This window comes from Lepisma saccharinum, chromosome 2 (assembly GCF_977018435.1).
Source record: "Lepisma saccharinum chromosome 2, izLepSacc3.1, whole genome shotgun sequence".
NCBI classification, from domain to species: Eukaryota; Metazoa; Arthropoda; class Insecta; order Zygentoma; family Lepismatidae; genus Lepisma; species Lepisma saccharinum.
The window spans coordinates 206,637,944-206,658,422 of NC_139230.1; the positions used below are offsets into that span (position 1 = coordinate 206,637,944).

The 20,479-nt window shown below is 34.8% G+C and overlaps 1 protein-coding gene across 2 annotated transcripts in view; it reads left to right on the forward strand.

Annotated features, from left to right (window-relative positions):
- The window catches only part of LOC145984283 (E3 ubiquitin-protein ligase Rnf220-like), a 225,536-nt gene extending 207,366 nt beyond the window's left edge, over nt 1–18,170 (forward strand). For both annotated transcript variants that reach the window (XM_083117921.1, XM_083117922.1), the window contains 4 exons: nt 503–689; nt 4,340–4,523; nt 6,614–6,688; nt 14,221–18,170. In XM_083117921.1, coding sequence (XP_082974047.1) covers nt 503–689; nt 4,340–4,523; nt 6,614–6,688; nt 14,221–14,292 — 518 coding nt within the window. In that variant the 3' untranslated portion in view covers nt 14,293–18,170. The remainder of the gene's footprint in view (nt 1–502; nt 690–4,339; nt 4,524–6,613; nt 6,689–14,220) is intronic.
- Nucleotides 18,171–20,479: the final 2,309 nt, after the last annotated feature.

The window sequence follows — 20,479 nt, forward strand, 5'->3', positions numbered from 1 at the left end:
TGTCATTATAATATCAGAATTATAGGTATATTATTATTATATGTTTTTGTGTGCAATGTAATCGTAATTGAAGGGCTCGGGTGTAAAACATGGTAAGTGGCATTTTGGTTATTTCTGAGTTCATTACGAAATAAGGTTATTAGAAGCTATACTGTAGATAAATTGTTTTCGTGTCATTTAGAAGGTTTCACTGAGTCCAATGCAAATTGTATGACATCGCTATTTCACTCAAATTGAAGAATGGCACATTTTACTTTGTAAATAAAAAATTACCAAAATGTCACTTACCACGATTTACACTCGAGCCCTTCAATTAATCACTTGCCGTACCCCAAATATCGCCTCGCACACCTGGTTAGATCTGAAAATGGCTAAATGTGTATTCCTTTTAACATTTCACACTGATTGCTATTATTTTGATAATGATATTTGTAAATTCTTATTGTAATCTTAGTTTCACAGCAGTAACAGTAAGTGTATAAAGCTGAACTTTTTTTTTCAGCTGCAGGTTTACCTACCAGCAGTAGTCGAACATCTGCAGAAGACGACGACACTGATTTAGTAGTTGATGGTGATGACAGTGCAACGTACGGTCCACCTCAGTATTCTGAGGCTGATGTTGTTTTCCCAACTGCAGATGGTCCTCAGGAGGAGAAAGAGAGAGATGCCATAAGAGAAGCTCTAATGAGGTAATTTGTTTAATATTTGATTGTTGAATATCACTAATTGAAAATGCCACATGCTATGCTCGGAAGTGTAAAAGGTAAGGTAAAGTTCACCATGCCATGAAGGCACCTATGGAGGTTGGTCCATACACATTCTCAATTATGGCAATTTTTGGTGATGTGATCAGCACCACACTCCAGCTGCCTTTATCCCCCCCACAGGTTACCCCCAGGTACCCAATTATTTGAGACTGGGTAAGCCCCCATAGCTGCTCTATGCAGGGACAAGGCTGGAAAGATTCTGACTTTTGATCATGGAACCTATTAATCCCATCGTCTCCTGCATGACAGGATGCCCTTCCATCTAGACCACCATGGCTTCTCTAGGGAGTGTAATATATCTTTTTATTTCCTTCATAAACACTGTATATGATGGCATTTAATTTCATGGCAAACTGTTAGTTTTCTTCGAGTAACAATATATGACCCCAGAGAATTTAATGTAAACAATTTTTCTACGATGCAGTGGTCCAGTCAGTTAGGGTGTCTGTGACAGCCATGCGGTAGACCCAGGTTCGATCCCCAGGATGGGTGATCTAAGATCGGAATTTTTCTGGCCTTGTCCCCGCATAAAGTGGCTCTGGGGCTCATCTAGCCTGAAATCGATGCATACCTGGAGGGATAAAGGTGGCCAGTACATGGTGCTGATCACATCACCTCCAAAGTGGCCAAGATCGAGAATGTGTGGGGCCCTACCCCCAGAACTGCTAAATATGGCACGGTGCTATATGCTATACTTTTTACCTTTACCTTATGATATATGTGGAATTAAATTGAAAATTTGTACAGAACATGAAAATTGGAATTTAATATTTAGAGTTAGAATCCTGTAAGAAACAATAATAATAGCTTGTTTTGCCCACATGTGTAGCAAGTTCCAAAACCTCCCATTAACCTGAAGTTTGTCATTACCATACAAACCAAGTGAGAAATCATTGATGCTAAGAGAAAATTGTGGTTCAATCAAACCAGGGGTGCCCACAGGGGGGATTCATGACATGCCTGCTTCATGGGAGTTTTTGGGGAGGACGAAATTACATAGTTTAGCTATCAGTTCTAAGTATCTTCACACTAAAATGGGAGGATTGTTTCATTTAATTGACTTTTTATTCATCTTGAGTTATTTATTCACGATGGGGAAGATGGAATTGAGAAGGGTGGAAGAAATGTTATACAATATAATGCCTATATACCTAAATTAAACATATATTGCTTAAATATGTCTGTATTATATTGGTCTGCAAATTTTGTCTGACCAAAATAATAATTTGAGTAAATAATTTGGCAGAGGGAGGAATGTTCTACCTTTTTGGGGGGAGTGCATCATAGGGCTTGGGGGGGGGACGGGCACCCCTGAATCAAACTTATCTACTTGATAGTAACTGGCAATAGATGGCCACATTCTGGTCATTTTGTCTATGTTAGGTACATACGAGGGGTTCAAAGCGCAAGTGGCATAACTCCATCGAAGACAGTTTTGAAAAGGGCACATTTAAATAACTTAGTACTATGTTAGCTGTTGGAGTACAAACATAGTGCTGCCTCTATGAGCAAGAATTTGAAACTTAGGGGATACTTCTACAAGCAGCTAGCGCCGGCCTTAGCAACTTGGAAATACATGCTAACAGCACCAAACCTGACCTGCCTAACCTATTCATGTATGCATAAAATAGCTTAAATAAACAAAACTTAACCTGCTTATTTATGCTGTTATATGCCTACATGGATAGGTTAGGCAGATCAGGTTTGGTGCTGTTAGCATGTATTTCCAAGTTGCTAAGCCTGTCACTAGTTGCTAGTGATACTTCTAGCCCTGAAATGTTGATACTTCACAGTTCTAAGTTACACAAGTAACTCCATTTCCATTAAAAGTGGAATTACACCACTTGTGCTCCGAACCCTTCACATGATGCAGTCTCTCAATTACCTGTAAAAATTTGTTGCATGAAAAGATGTGGAAATGTGAAAACACAGATCACTGCCATTTTTAATTTATTTTTGCAAATTTTGAAAATGAAATAGATGTGGTGAATTTTTTCAACTATCATGGTTGAAAATAACAATTTGTATATTTAGGTGCAAGTGGGCCTGTGGTTCATCTCTGTTAAAGGTAATTTCTACTGTTAACAGTAGCCGATCCTAATGCTGGCAAGGGGAGTGGGGAGCGACCAATCCAGCAAGATAAGAAACACAGCAGCCAGTAGAACGAGGTTCACGTCATGACACTCAGTGCCACCGCTGTTGTCTGGTTGGTCTGTGGCATAATCCCCGCTCCCCACTTCCCTTGCCAGAACTAGGACCGGCCGCTGTAATAGTAGAAAAGACCTATAGTAGCCCCAAAGTTTCAGTGATGATCCAGCACTGAAAAAATAGGAGGTCTACATGAAAAGAAGTAGACAAAAATACCATGTAACAGTGCACTTACCACATGCCACCCTATAACAGGCCATGGCCCTCAGTTTAGTTTTTTATGTCTATTATGGGTAAGCCGATGCCAGTAGTATTGGTACCTGAAAGTATGGGTTGCATTTTATTTACCGATACTGGCCGATACTTGTCAGCATCTTGAACATTGGTGGGGTCTACAAAAGTGCTACTTGACGACACTTTCGCAAACTCTAATTATCCTGGAAGTTGTGCAAAAATCTGTTTCCATTGTAATTACATAATAGGTATTTTTATATTCTGGTGTGATTTTTTAATATTTCAAAGCAAACCTATGGTAAATTGTTGCTTGTAATTGGAGTGGAATACTTGCCTACTAATAATAATTAATATTTTGAACAACTTTTAATTGTTACAATTTTAAAGCATTAGTATTGGTTGTATGGTATGTTTATGTTCGAGGTGGTATTGGCTCAGCCATAAGGTCCTCCTCCGTTGCCATGCATGGTGTAAGGCACTGTGCTTTGAACTCAGACTGCAGGATGGCATGAGTTCGAGTCTGCCTGGGTTCAGTCTCTGGGTTTTCGGCCTGTGTATAGGACCGGTAGCAACCCACCATCATGAGGAAATTGGGGAGCTATGAGTGAGTAGCATAATCCGGTCTGCGAAATCTCCTACAATGGCTGGGGGTTCGACGTGTTGACCCCTAGTCACCCCATTATCGATTTAAGATCTCCACACCTCTAGGTAGGATTGTGGAAGGGAGACTGACAGTTAGGAGATAGGCCAAGGCCCTTCCAGGGCTGTCGAGCCATGGATTATTATTATAATGTTCAATCACACTGATTGCTGAATTTTATTCATTCAGTTCATCATGTCATTCACATAATTTATCACCATCTTGCTCTGTGCACATAGGGCATTACTTACATATGATATATTTATAATAACTCCTTTACATTTCATATGATATATTTATAATAACTCCTTTACATTTCATAACTTCCCAGAAATATGGATATAATGGTAACCAAAATAGTTAAAATGGTTCTGCATTGAGAAAAGCACTAATTGTACTTACTCACACTTTAAGAAGGTAAGAATTTAACAAGAAACTGCTGCATCCTGTTTTTACAGAGTTCAAACTAATGAAGGACAATTTCTTTACATAATACCCTTGCTTCAACCCATTCTTTAATAAGCAATTTCATTTTCTTCCATTTTTTCAGTCCAGACACAGCTAAACAGTCATCCGTAGAAGTAAAAGAAGAATCAGGCATTAGTACTTGCACCGCTGAACCAGATCAGTCAACAGGAATCAGTGATAATCAAGTCCTTGAAGCTTTGAAGACTCGCATTCGTGAATTAGAATCAGATAATCAGATGGTTAAGTTTAAATGCTTAATATGCATGGTAAATACATTTTTGTACTTTTATAATTGTGCATAGATTGTATATTCATTTTATTACAAAAGAACTGATAAGAAATCTCTAATGTACCATTATTACAATTTTCCTGTTATTACTTTTTAATATTGTTACACAGAGTTTTAGAAACAGTTTTGCAGCAGTTTTGTGGTTGTGAATTCTAAAATATGCAGGTTGAAAGAAATGCCCCATTTGTGGTTATTTCTTTTATTTTGAATTTTTCACAACTTAAATATGAAAAACTTTAATTCCCAGTCATTGGTTGCATATCATTTCTGTTCATAATTTTATGCATTTATGATGGGTTGAATATTTAGTTTTGATTTTTTTTGTCAGATTTATTATAGAAATGTCATAATTTGGAGTGATGTATATATGCTTGGATTATAAATTTCTGAACCTCTAACCAGAATGAATTGCTACCATATAAAGTATTATTTTGTGAAACATTTGATACAGGAAGATTATTCTGAAAGGATCAAGTGGATTCCCTGATGACTTAGTGGTAATGCTGTCACTTTGTAACCAATGGCTCCTGGGTTTATGTACTATTTTAAACTGGAGGGCAATCCCGATTAATCTATCTGAGCATAAAGTGGGCTTAAAACATACTTTATGCTCAAACTTTTAAAAGGAACAAATTAACTTAAAGAAATATAAGAATTAGATATTAAATGAAATTTTAATATTTTGTTTTCTAAGCATTTATCACTTTGCATTGCCATTATATCTCCACACATTGGTATTTTTGTACATACAATTCGTGAAAAGAAGTAAGACACACTCGCTAGAAATTTTAAAATTTATTATTATTATTATTATTATTATTATTATTATTAGCAGCAGCCTCGTTGATGGTGTAGTGGTAACATCATCATCTTGTAATCAAGGGGTCCCAGGTTTGATACCTAGTGAAGGCACATGGCACAGTGGTTTGAATCCCACTTTAAATTGTAGGTCCAGTCCTGATTAAAATATATGAGGTAGGGAAAGGAAGGGTAAAGTGGCCATGTGAGTTATCTTCACTGTATAGCGCTTCCGACATGCGGGAGCCGGGCGAAACAGTCGCCACGGATGCTGTCAGTGTTCTCGGTGACTTTGAAGCGGGAGGCTGCACTTTTCTAGATGTGAACTCATTTTATTGTTTTTTTCACAAGTCTGATTTTAGCTAAGTGGTACAAATTGTTGATTATAGCTAAATAAAAGTAAGTGTTATTATTATATGCTCTTGTGCTGTTTGATCAGCATGAAATAACCTTTTAAATGATGTGTGTTTGAAAATGATAAGTTATGTAGGTTAGACGTTAGACCACAGTTTTTGTAATGGCGTCATTCCGGGCAAAGTGGCCACGAAACAGACAGACACGAAAGGCAGTGAAGGATGGATTAGATGTTTAAAATGTAAGAAGTGGGCACATGGAGAGTTGTGACGAAGAAGATGATGAGTTTGAGTGCAAATTTTGCAAATAGGCCTGCGCCTAATCCTTTATTGATAGACTATTGATTACGAATTACTATTTACTTTATCTTGTAAAGATTTCATACTTAAGATAATACTTTAAAAACATAATACTTATTCTTAATGTGTATTACTTCAGCTTGTGTTGATTAAATACACACTCCGAATCAATGTGATTTGTTCATTTACCTATGCAGGTAAAATGGGAAGGGGCTGGCCACTTTACCCAACCTAGGTGGGCAAAGTGGCACTTCGTACTTTTTGTAAAAAAAAAAGTAACGTGTACATTTCTAAACAACAAGAATTAAAAGAAATAATGTAGAAATTGGAAGTAAAGTTATTATACTTACTATTGGTCTATGTTTCTATAACTTTGCTGATTAAAAAGGTATGATAAGAATTCATCAAACCTTAGAGTGGCCACTTTACCCTTCCTTCCCCTATCATTCTGTGACTAACAAGGGGTAAGTGACATGAAATATATGTGATTGTCATTTTTTTTCACGATTTGATGTTTATCAGCCCTTCAGATACTTGTCTTGGTCTTATTTTCACCTTAGAATGTCTAACTTATTTTTCTTCTACTTTTAAACATTGGTGTATTTTATCTTTGCAGGAACGGTACAAGAAACCTGTTATTTCTATATGCTGCTGGCATGTACACTGTGAAGAATGTTGGCTCCATACACTGGTAATATTTTTAAGAGCTGTTTTAATAACCTTGCATCTCTGTTCACCACACTGGAATATCTCAGATGTTTTCAGAGAAATTGACTGAGAACTGATTTTGGGTGGCTAAGTAAACATGCATATATTTGGAGGCCAATTTGTACTTGGCTTATCATAACATAATATCTGCATTTCATCCCGGAGAAGACTGTCCATCGTATATCCAAACTCCAACTTTAAGATGCAATTATTGTATTTTTTAAATATCAAATTTTTCTTACAATTTGGAAAGAGAGTTGAAGTATAAAATTATATTGGCTTTTGTTATAGAGCACTCGTGCAAAGGTATACATACTATATTATGAAATAATAGAGAAATATTAATCTGCATAGGATTATTTAAGCAAACATCATGGATAACAGAAACCAAACATTCCAATGATTAGTGGTAAAACTACATGAAGTTGCTACATAAATTTCTTCATTTAGTACTGCAATTTCTAAAACTAAAAAAGAATAAATCAAACTACAGTAATACATGAAGAAGTGTCTTTCGTGCTGCATTTAAATTTTGAACAATTTTTATTTTCCATATATGTTATCTCTACACCGGAAATGGAAGGAGACAATGTCTTAGAAATAACAATAGTAGAATGAAACAATCACAAAGTTGGGCCAAGAAGTCAGTTGAAAAGGAGATAATCATAAGTTATAAATTAGTTAGAAAACTAAGAATGCTGTTTGATGTAAGTTCTATTATGCAGAAAACTGGATGTGAATTATGTACATTTGCAAATGAAATGATTGAAAATTATTTATGTGCTCATAAATATTTCCAGATAGACTGAAATATCTTTTCATTGCACTAAAGGTTTGTGAGTAAGAATTTTTAAAAATTGCTATAATACTGCATTAATTATGGTAGCAGCTGCTGAGAAGAAATCTAATCTAAGAGAAAGAAAAATACATTATATTTTCTGGTATCATGCAATCTGAAGATACTGCATGCTATTCTTGTCCATATATCCATTGGTTGCTTTGTTGTTCTTCTGTTGTATTTTATTGATTCTGTTATTCTTGTGGGTCGATTGGTTCATCTTGTCCAATCTCGTGCATTTAGTGTGTGTGCTATGGTTGTGTGAGTTGATGGTACAAAGAAGTTTTTTTTTTTCCAACAATGTCCAAATGCTTGGTGTTTGTGTTTGGTGGTTGATGCTTTGATTTTGAGGTCTCCAAGCCTCTCCATGTAGTTAGAATTGTATCTTCTTATTTGAATTGGATTGATTTATAATTGGTGTTTTCATTCGTCTCTGCATCACAACATCCACTTCTTGACATTCATTGCATTCGCATCCAATTATAAGTTGTTTTTTCCAGTAAATTTCAAAGTGTAGTATTCTGAAAAGTTGCATATGATACCAGAAAATATATATGTATATTGATAAAAATAACATGAGAATATTGTTTGAAAATCCAGCAAAAAAATGAAAATACAAAAATAGCAAAAGAGTAATATACCTTCCGATATAAATTATAGCTGCAAATGGTAATTATAATTGTACAACTTAAAGCAACAGTTATTTTGTATAGGTCTAAAAAAAATATTTTTTTTAGATTATAAGACACAAAGGAACAAGGACAGTTGCACAATTAAAAGCATAAACATAACTATCCTGTGTAAGATATCTGAATGTTATTATTTACCAGCATTCATATGCCATATTATTTGTATATCATCAATAGATATGCTGTAGGTGTGACCGAAAATACTCTGTGTATTGTGCCAAAGGATTACTATGTGTACATTAATTGTATGAGAATGGTGGCAACTCAGAGGCGTGGCATGCATGTAGCCGGTGTTACCGCAGGTAACAGCAAAATGTAAAGAATTAAAAAGTTGTTTCAATAAAATGACAACATTGTTAAAGACGTTAAAGAACACCGTTGCCGTCGAGTAGATATTGCCTAGGACATTTTTTCTGCAGCCAACAGAAGCGAAGAGGGAGGCCGTTCCGCTACCCTGAAGAGGCAACAAGGGAGAAGAGGGCACCAATGCAAGGAAAGATCGGGAAGGACTTTTGGGCATCGTGTGCTATGGTGTTATTCATATGCCTGTTAAGGGGCCCTGTTGCCATTCAGACCTACCAGAGCAGCCAGTGTTGTCACATCGGATTGGCAGAAAAGAGCTAAATCCCACCTAAAATAGGCATACAATTTCTGTGAAGCAACTAGAGGTAGACTGCAGAGCCAAGGCTGGATTTAACTACAACTGAGACCAGTTAGGTAATAGACGAAAATATAGTTCCTTGGTGCGATTCGTGATTTGGACAAACCTTGCTCCAAAATACTAAGTTGGCAACAGTAGTATGTACAGCTGGGTTTCCCTTCTACGAAGGAGCAGAGTTCTGTCGTCTGCTCAGTGCTCACCACACAAACGTCAAACTGACCTGAGAAAAGTGTGGTTCTTCTTCCTCTTCGCAGCTCATTGCAAAGAAACTGAGACAGATGAAGAATTTACAAGGGTCTACCACTGGACAAGGGTCTTCATTGGATTTTCGTGGTAACTGTCTCATGAGTGGTAATTCTTTCTAGGAGTGTTTGTGGCTAAATCACTATGCTGATTGCAAAACAAGAACGAAATGAACAAATATCTAGCTCGAAGACATGTTTTCTTTACCGAAAGGAGGGGGGAGGGTGTAATAACGTCTAGCAGGCATAATTGTCATACTGATAGCCGGTAACACTTTTTAAAAAGTCACGCCACGCCAGTGTGGCAACTATAGCAGAGATGCATCTGAAGAAAGCACAATATTAGCAACTATCACAAGATGATAGATGATGACTGGATTCAAGCACAGTTTTAAAAACCAAAATTATAAGATTCAGCAGTGCCAGTATGTTTAAAATACAATATATGGGATAATATAATCTACTGTACAAAGAAATAATCTGTTCCATGTGGCTTGTTTGACATTGAAAAAAGATCACCTTTAACTTTTTTGAACTCAGTTGAACATTATACGAATACAGTAAAATAAATTAATATATTTGTCTAAATATTGATCTGTATATTTCGCTGCGACGCCAAGGGTCCCAGGTTCGAATCCCGGTCAGGCTTGGTTGTTTGTGAATGTCCATTCATCAATTTCATCATTTCATCACTCATCCCCATCTTCGCAAATTAGCCTAGAGGCACAAAACGCGAAGTAAAATAAACTAAATCAATCAATCAATCAATCAATCATGATCTGTATATTTAAAAGATACAGTGCTTCAAGCAACATGTGCAATGCTGGAACAGAGTAGACAAAATAAATGATAAACATATAGTTCTGAAATTGATCATTGAAAGTTATACAAATTCAAACATTACATTTATGTAATTATAATCCATAAAATAACCACATAAGGAAAGATAAAAAATGTATGTGTTTGAATTAATATGAAAGAACAACTGAAGATACGTTAAACAACATGGCACAGATGAGAATTAGCATCATTTAACATCTGTAGTTAATCAAAATTTAACCTCAAAATTGCCTAATCTTTTGTGTTAATAATATAATCATATGACCAGGAGCATGTACACAAAGCACTTTCAGGTTAAATATCATATTTTAGTCATGTGGCATTTCAAACTTGTAAAACATATTGAGGCCATTTACTTTTCAAAAATCACAATAGTTAAAGTTCATAGAACAGTCAAGAAGGCACATGATATAAAAGGAGATTAACCCAAAATTGACAGCGAAAACACTGAATCTGTGTTTATGAACGTCAACAGACGGAGATTCCTACAACTGAATTTAAGAAGTAATAATGATCCTGCATTCAACAATCACTGCAAGAATATTTGTTTCTTTTGGCTGAGGAAGTAGAAAATTGTGTACTTAAAAATAATGAAGCAGTGAATAATGCCTGAATTGTAGTGCATGTGTGCTTACAGTTCTATACTGTCTAAGTTGAAGAAACGAGCGAAACAAATTATTGTTTTAAGCAATGATATTGCTTGTGTGAGAGTGATTCACAGTTCAGTTGACATATTTTTAATGATTCTGTTGTGGTCCATTCATCCTATGCAAATAAATATTAAAGAAATTATGTAATGTCATACAACATGGAAAGAAGTAACAATGAGGCTACAAATTTTTACATCATAAGATTGAATTAGAAATTGATAGCCCTGCAGGAAATGGAAGAATTGCAATGAAGGTTACCATTTGTTTTGATTCTAAGAAGAAAATCAATTATTTGAACACATAATTAAGGGAAATATTAAGATTTCCTATATTCATGTTCAATGTGTCTTACAACTTGCTGTAAAGCGATTTTCTGAACAACAAGAACATTGTGGATGCTCAAAATGATGCTATTTTGGAATATTACTGAAGTTTCAAAATATTGGTGAGTATTTGTATTAATTTTAAACTGTTCTTACAAAATTTCTAATGAATATGACTACAGATCAGTGAACCGTGTAGGTCCATATGTGCTAAATTCATAAAATTTGAAGAAAAATGTTGGCCCAATTTTTGTGATATTCTTAATTTTTGGTTCCAGTTTGAAGTGCTGTGGGTATGCTTTTATGCTGATATGTATTTGGGACACATTATTACTTATAGAGCTTTGCAGGATATTGAGGACTCCCAGCCATTTAATGTTTGATTCTGTGTGGAGTAAGCTATTTATGGAAAATAATTTCAACATCAGTATTTTGCATCTGTGCAATTCATTTTGTGGTGTATATAAATATATATATTTTTTTTTACAAATAAAGGTTGTAAAATTCAAAGTAGAGATATCGTTGGACAGTCACTAAAAATGCAGCATATCTTATGATTTGCCACCACCCAAAATTCACTTTCTGAAATATTATGTATAGTTGCAATGATGCAGAATAAATTGGCTTTTACTTCTACTGTACATAAAATACATCTACTAGCAAGCCAGTTTCCACAACTGAATCTGTTGTATGGTATTGTGTTTGTATTTCAGGAAGCTAGAACTATAGTAAAATATCTGTTAATATTATTAAATCATTTTGTTTTTCTTGAAAATCTTGGTGTCTGAGAGCCTTAATTTCTTTGAAAAGAAATTTGACAGTTCCTACTTTTCGTAAATTAAAAAGAAACAAGCAAACAGTACTAAAGCTCACCAGAATCATTTTGATATTGGAGAATTTTTCTTAACAGAATTTACATTAAAAATTTTGTAAGTGATGGGAGTCTGTGAATATTCTGGTGCAAAATTTTCTTAGATATTTTTTGTGCAATCATGTTACTGTGCAAGGCTGAGCTGAGTGAAAAAATTGTACAACAGCAACTACCATTTTGTATATCCAATGTGTGCAAATATCTTGGATAAAGTCATGGTATGAAACTTTGTTGTATGAATACAATATTCGCCACTGTAATATAGCATGTTTGCTAAGCTGAGTAATAGTTATTTTAACAAGATGCAGCAAATAAAATTTTACACCTGGAATACCTTGCAAAGCTCTATTCGTTTTCAGTTAGTTGTGAGTCCCATCAAGTGCCATACAGAATATCACAGAAATAATTTCTAAATGTTTTATTATAAAAATAGGAAGGTGTTCGTAACATTCAGTGCAAATCTTAATTTTTAAGTCCCCATTCTAATATACCGGGTGTCCCAGAAGTCTCTCCCTGATTACAAACTTTATTCATATCCACTATATGCAATGTAGAGATGTGAAAGTGGTGCCAAAATGTTGGAAAACTAACCAAGTTTTTTTGTTCCAGGTTTCAGTAATGTGGCTGTAGTGTAGCAGTGTCATGCCCAGGAAACCGGAAATGTTCACAAATCAGGAAAAATCTCAGTGTGTCACGAGACCAGTCACCAATAACAGTGCAGAGGAACTTTCAAACAACTTATGGAAAGATGCCACCCGATGTCGAGAGCATTAAGTCGTGGTATGACAAGTTCAAGACCACAGAATCTGTTGCTGACTTACCAAGAAGTGGCCGAACCATCAACCTCAGCGATTTCAAACAACGTAAAACATCAGCCAAAAAGTTATCTTTATGATATCTTACACAAACGTTTATTTTTTTGTGCATACAAAGTGCAAATTGTACAGGCTTTGTTGCCTCATGATACCAGGGGACACACTGAGCTTTTTCCTGATTTGTGAACATTTTCGGTTTCCTGGGCACTGACACTGCTACACTACAGCCACGTTACTGAAACCTGGAACAAAAAAAACTTGGTTAGTTTTCCAACATTTTGGCACAACTTTCACATCTCTACCTTACATATAGTGGTTATGAATAAAGTTTGTAATCATGGAAATACTTCTGGGACACCCGGTATGTTCTTAAAGCATTTGAAACATGTTATGTGTCCTAACTTGTAGAATAGTAGTTTGTATTATTTCATTTCCATTTTTTCCACATTACAGTATGATTACACATCTTCATTTAACCCTTACACAAGGTTTTATTTAACCCCTTAAGTGTGGATGGCACATATACAATGCCATCTGCAATGTCCTGTTGCAGTGCATGGAAGGCATACATATAAATATGCTTTGTGTTTGCTCTGACTAGATTTGACTGTGGGTGGTGTATATATACACCCAGATGTTGAGAACATAAGAATCATGTTACGTGAGATTATGCTCGCTCCAGTAAAGGCAAAAATAATAGAAGAACAAAATGAAAAAAAAAAAGAAGAAAGAATATAAATGAGACATAAGAAAATTGTCTGTTGTTGTGCGATGTAGTTCGTGCATAATAGAAAATTGAAATATGGCTCAAAAAACAATTTGCATGATGCAAACATTGAGTTGCACTTGCTTGAAATTTTAAGTCCATATAGTTTAGTATATAGGCTAATCGGGAATGCACCTATGATTTAAAGTGTGATCTGAGCCACTGTGCAATCTGCCTCTACCAGGTATCGAACCCAGGACTGCTTGATTACAAGGCAACAACATTACCACTATGTTATCGGAAAGCCCAAGTTGCATTTGCTTTTGACCTCTAAAAGCAGTGACAGTGAATCAGAATCGGAAAATGAAGAAGTGATGGAATAGAATTTTGTTTAAAAAAAAAAAAAAACTCCATTTTCCAGTAGTGACTTGTTCAGAAAATTCCACACTTAAGGGGTTAAGTACTTTTGAAAGAACATCATGCCAAGAGAGCTAGGTTAAGGAGAACCTACATGAAAAGAAAAGGTTGATGTTGACCTTATGTTTGGTGTTGTACAGCCTTTCTTTCATTTGGTCAAGTTACTTCATCTTTAATGATGGTTTATATAAAAGAATGATGAATTTTTCCACCCTTGTCCATGCATGAAGTGACTCGGGGGTTCAAATAAATGGGTACCTGGATGGTAAAGGTGGCCGGAGCATGGTGCTGACCACATCACCAAAAAGTCTGAGGTCTAAAATGTGCCGTCATGGTATGGTGTAATGTGCATGGCGAACTTTGCCTTACATTACCCTTTGATTTGTTTTCTTTCTTTTTCATATATGTGTATGTATGGTTTTGTTTACAATATTATTAATCGAATTCTCTTTATTTTTTACAGGGAGCAAAGAAATTGTGTCCACAATGCAACATGATTACCTCACCATCAGATTTAAGGCGAATTTACTTGTGACATCAAAAAGAGCTTGGTTGAATGGTAGAGTGAATGTAAAGTTATTACTTGACTCCCTGGTGTAAATGATTTTTCATCCTCAAAGTTTGCGTAAAGGCTGTGTGTAAACAAACCCCTTGTTCCTTCAGTGCATACATGTTAGAAGCATGTGTGTGCAAATTTTGTGACCTGTTCTCCTTTCCAAAGACTCTAGTAAATAGACAAAATGTACTCTATAAGAGAGTGTTTTCTTTGAAATGTGATTACTAGTACTGTGAAATATGTAACTACAGACTTATATCAATGGGAATTGAAGAACTCTTAAGTCTGTTATGTTACAACAACATTGCATAATGTTTTAGTCAGTCTATGAAAACAGATAAGTTTATGGTGGAATGAGAAAAACTATGACTTCCTTGGAAAGTGTTTTATTTTGGTAAAAGAATTGGTCACACAGGAATCCAAAATATACTTAACATTTGGTGGTACAGTGCAGTTAGTACATCGGAACCATGTGATCTCGCAACTGACAGTGGAAACTAAACATGTAAAAGTTGAAAGTGTTTTTTCTGAAGAATTGGAAGAAGTATATCTCACCCCTCCCAAAATAAACGTACTCATATGCAGATGAAAAACTCTCAGTATATCTTGTACGGAACAAGTTCAGCGTGTGTCCTCTTTCGACATTCTCCTGCCCTGCCTCAAAATGAAAAGATGCAATATTTTGTATGGAAAATGTTACTTTGTTTCCAGTTAGCTTTAAATGCTCTTTTATAATAACATATTTTTATTAGTCTTTTACTTTGCATTAAATTTTTAATGTATCTTGTCACCAATCTGTAAATGTTGGCAGCTTAAGCATAATACAATTATGATGACTTCCCCAATGCTTGGTGTGTTAAGGGGTATTCCATGTGAAAGTGCCCATGAACTCATTTTTTAAAAATTAAATGGAATGCTGTAACTTTATCATATCTTGTGAGTGAACAAGCATAAAAATTCAAGTACTATTATACATAATTAAGGAAGTATTTTACACATTGTTAATTTATTTTATCTTCTTGATTTTGTGCGTTTTCTATTGTGTCCCACCCGTGACACCAAGAAACAATTAATTTCTCCTTTAACTGTTACATTTTCCCTTCAACTCCACTAGAATATTCAAAGATCAATTATCTTCTCTCTTTGTCTTAAATAATTTATTTTTCATAATTTGACAATTCACAGAAACTAAAATAAATTTATTCTTGAGTAAAGAGGTAGTGTTTCATCTGTCCCACCCGTGACACAAAATTGTTCACGCATAGCTACAAATCTGGGAAAGTATTTTAAGGGTAGCTATGTTTAATCAACAGTGTTCATTTTCATATTTCATTGCACAGAAACTGTAAGAAAAATGTTCCCTAACTATCAGTAGAATAGTTACTTTAATATTAAAAATAGTGGTCCACGTGTCCCACCCATGACAATGGAATGCCCCTTATATATGACTGTTGGTGGACTCGTTTTAACAAATTTTTCTTCATGATTAGCAATGTCATTATTCTTAAAAGTGTTTTAAAGTTGAATTATATTTCATCTGTTAATGTTACAAAGCAACTTACGCTACAAAAAAGACAAAATGTGTTAATGAATATTTGAGCCTACCATCTATTTTTACTTTTTGGTACAGTACTTAGTTCTGTAAACATTTTTAATATACGGAAGCTCTTTTAATAATGAATTTTGAAAAGTGTATGCATTGGAAATATATTCACCAGGACATTGATTTTTAATTATCAGTGTTTTTGCAAGATGTAGTTTGACATAATACTTCAAGAATTTTTAAATTGGCAGATCCTTTACTGGATATTTTTTTTTAGTGGTTCACATGTTTCATTCAGATCTGCCAGTGTGTAGAGATGTATTTTGTTTCTGTTTTTTATAGGACCATTTTAGGGTCATTTTGCTTTTGAAAATATATCTCTTCATGTGTGCTTCTGCAAAACAAGTATATCTATGTCAAACTGAAAGTTGAACAAGTAAGAAAGGAAGTATTTTATATTGTTGAAAAGGAACTTTCATTTCAACCTGTTCCACAAGTATATTTCTTGTTTTTTACGGGTACATTTGTTTTGTTTTTGAGCATAATGCTTTTACAAGATAATTTAAGATACTGGAAATCATGTTACGATTTTATTATTTATTAAACGTATGCATAATACTTAAATTGGAAAATAATGACACTTTTTAGAACCTATCACAGCTTCCAACTGAATGAAATAACTTCCAAATCCATATTTTATTATACTTGCCTTCATCTCACCTTGCATTATTCACTTGTTTTTATTCGGATAAAAATTTCCTTGCATTGCATAATATACTTTGCCAGTCATGAATTAATTACACATATGTATATTTATTTTCTATGAATCTTCATATTTCATTTTCCTGTTCTGATTTAATGTAGAAGTGAACCAAAATTCATTGACTAGGATATCTAATATATATTGAACAAATAAATATCTCGTTTCTGCACATGTGCTAATGAAGTTGGTAATTCTGGTATAAATTTTGAGTGTACGTGTATTGTGTTATCACAAACCAAATGTGTTACAATACAAAATATCGTTGTCCTTTTATCATCATAGGTGCTACACTAGTATTATTTTATGAATTTTTTAGACAAATATCATCTCCATATCACAAAAGAATTGTAAGAAGAAAAATGTTTGTGGATAAGAAAATAAAATATTGACATCATTGTAATTTAATATTTCTAATCTAAAACTTTTGTCAGTGTAATATTTAAAATTTTGAAAATTCATCTGATTTGATACTAAACTACAAGAGTTGAATGATAGTAATGTGACCCATAGTTTCTTTTTAAATTCTCTGGCTGAGTGTGTATTTTTTAGTTTGTCTTAGCTATAGAACTAAAATAAATTTCTGCAGTTTGTTTCATGTGAGGATTTTATGTAGTTTTTGCCTTGCTTTGTCTTTATGTGGTGAATTGAAACTGTGATCATATTTATGTGCAAAGGCAGCGACGCTATGCAGAGTGTTTAGTAGGGGAAGTCATCTAATTTCCAATATGGCCATATTGTGAAATTAGAGAAACTGTTTTTTGTTTTCCTTGCATGACATTAGAAATTTAGTTTTGCAGCTATGGCATAAAATAAAAATTCGTGACAAAGTCAGTAGTTTTTTTCCCAAAGAAAATGTACTGCCAAAACTTCCATACTAAGACGAACATAGGTGCACAATAGTTTATATATGTGCTTCATATGAATGAAGGTCCCATGCAACTGTCAACAGTACTATGCGGTTGCAATTTTTATATTTAAAAGAATATTAAATGTGTTATTTCTTTCATGGTCAATGATGAACATACTGTGAATAAGAACTGATATCTTAGGTGTAAATACATTTTTTGTGTCAAGTGATGGTAAGTAGAATGGGACCATTACTGAAAGAGAGCTTCTTTACAAAATTCATAAAGAAACATTTCAATGAAACAGAAATTGAGAGATTTTGCAGGTGTAATGTGAAAGGAATTTGTTCCCCATCCACTTTGATGACTATCTTTTGTTGTTGTTATTCCCGTATGGGAAATACATACTTGTAAGTTTGGGATGAAAGTGAAAGAAAAGTTGCTGTTATGAAATTTCCTACAAAAAATATTTGGAAACTTTGTGATTAGATCACTGAAAATTATTTTTCTTTTTTGAATGAACTTGTCTTGCTGACAAATGGTAGTTTGATTACAAAATAAATAAATAAAAGTAAAATTTTCTTATTCAGGTGTCATCTATTTGAGTTTTCAATGTAGATTAACTTACTGTCATATATGTTGTACAAAATTATGCCAAATGTTTTGTGTGTTTCTTTGGGAAATACAAATTATATAAGGTTACACTGAATAAAGTTGTTCTTTTTTCTGAAAATGCTATTATTCGTAAGAATCAGATTCTATGTAATCTGCACAGAATATTTAGAAAAAATCTTGATATGTCAATATATTTTGAACTATTAGAATTTCTGCTTAACTTAGCAGAATTATTATTGCTTACATATTAATATGATCAAATACATTTTATACTATTCTTTGCAGACGACTGAATTAAATGATTTTATAACTATGATAGCATGGCCATGTTGTCTAATGCGTCATGCTTTGGACTCTGGCTATGGGACATGTGCAGGTCCGAGTCTCCTGGGGAAAGCGTAACAACTTTTCTTCTGAGATATTGGTCTCAGTGGCATCCCACCATTATTCATGAGGAAATTGGGGAGCTACAAATGAGTAGCGTAACCCAGTCATGGAAACCTACAACAACGACTGGAGGTTTGTCATGCTGACCACATGTCGCCCCGTAACTGGTTGGATGTTTGATGTTGGATGTTTGCCCACATCTGCTGAGGCATGTGGGAATGAGGCTGGCAGTCGGTAGGTATCCTCACAGGCTGTTGTGACATGGGTTATTATTATATTGACTTATAAAATAAAACATTTATCACTATGTGCAGCATACCTTCAAAATTACATAAAACAGGCAAACAACATGTAAAATTAAGATATTATGAACCTTTAGCATATTTCAGCAAACAGTTTTTTGAAAATGTATCTATTTTTTTTAAAAAAAAGATCACTATGTTATACTAAATTTTTAAAAATGACATCTGTTAATATTTCTAGAGCATTTATTGGGATCTTCATGTGTTACTTTCCCTGTTATGTAGATATTTGTAATAGTTTTGTGGCACCATAGTCTATTTTGTATCCTAGATGTCTAAACTACAGCAAAAGTAAACCACATGCCAAGTCACTTAATTGATGCAGAATGAATTCTAAATAGATATAATTTTTCAGGATTTGAAATATTCTAGCAGTTTTTGGAATGAGATAAATTTTTGATTGATTGATTGATTTGATTATTACTTTTCATGTCTGCCACTTTTGGCTAATCTTGAAGAACATCCATGCCCAGGCTGAGATTGAAACTCGGGACCCCTGGCTGAGACATATAAAAGATTCAGCAACATATTAACTCTCCTTTTGAAATTTGCCTGGTTTATTGTCAAAGCAATTACTGTATCAAGTAAATATGGCTTGACGAAGAAGAACTAAAAAAGCTGTAGGTGTATCTCATGTCTAGAGACAATGAAAAATCATGGATGTTTGAGAAGTGAATGAGGACCACAATTATCATTGCCTTTGATACCTAAATAAACATGCAATTACTGCTACGAGGAGTAATTCTCTGCAAAAATGTTTATTTCTTTGATGCCCTGTACAAATCATGTTCCCAAGGCAAAATAGAAATTCCCAGGTGGGAGGTGCTTATAGGGTTCATCATGGTGACAATGAAGCAGGTTCCAGATGCCCCCCACCACCACCTCACTTGGAGCACTGAATATGACCCTGTGTAGGTTAGTCACTGATGAGAATCGATGATGATTATATGAAACTGCAAACGCAGTGGGAAATGTATGCCCCATTCAGGATTTGAACCTGAAGTGGTGTTGGAAGCAGCAAGCTTGGCAATTGAGGTGTGATTTGATACAAGTAATCAAGGGTGTGGCGTGAGAAGACACTTCTTACCCAAAAAGAAAGAATCATGCCAAACAAACATCTGTGCAGTACAGTATACTAGTGTAGTTTACTGCGAGTGTACACCCTGTATATTTGCAGTTACTCTATTGGTGGTGACTGAAATGAGGGATTTATGATTTCCAGCAGAAGTGAATTTCAGATAAATAATTTATATACAGATTGTAATGGACCTTGAAAGCCCCGCAGGATGGCCATACGGTCTAAAGCATCATGCTTTGGGTTCTGGCTACAGGATGCACGCAGGTTCTCCCCTGGGGGAAGTGTAACAACATTTCTCCTGAGATTTTGGCCTGCGTATGGGACTGGTGGCCACCCACCATCCTGAGAAAATTGGAGAGGTAGGAATGAGTAGTGTATCCTGGTCATGGAAACCTGTAACAATGACTGGGGGTTTGTGGAGCTGACCTGCGTCACTCTGTAACAGGTTGGATGGTTTCCCACGGTACGTAGGCCCTGGTCCTTATGGGCTGTTGTGCCATGGGTTATTTTAATGGACTTTGAAAGTAAAAGTAGAATAATTTCATGTAAAACTGGGGAAAAGTTCAGTTTGTTCGTTTGAGTTTTGAAGTCCACTTTATGCACATATAGGCTAATTGGGACTAGACCTACAAT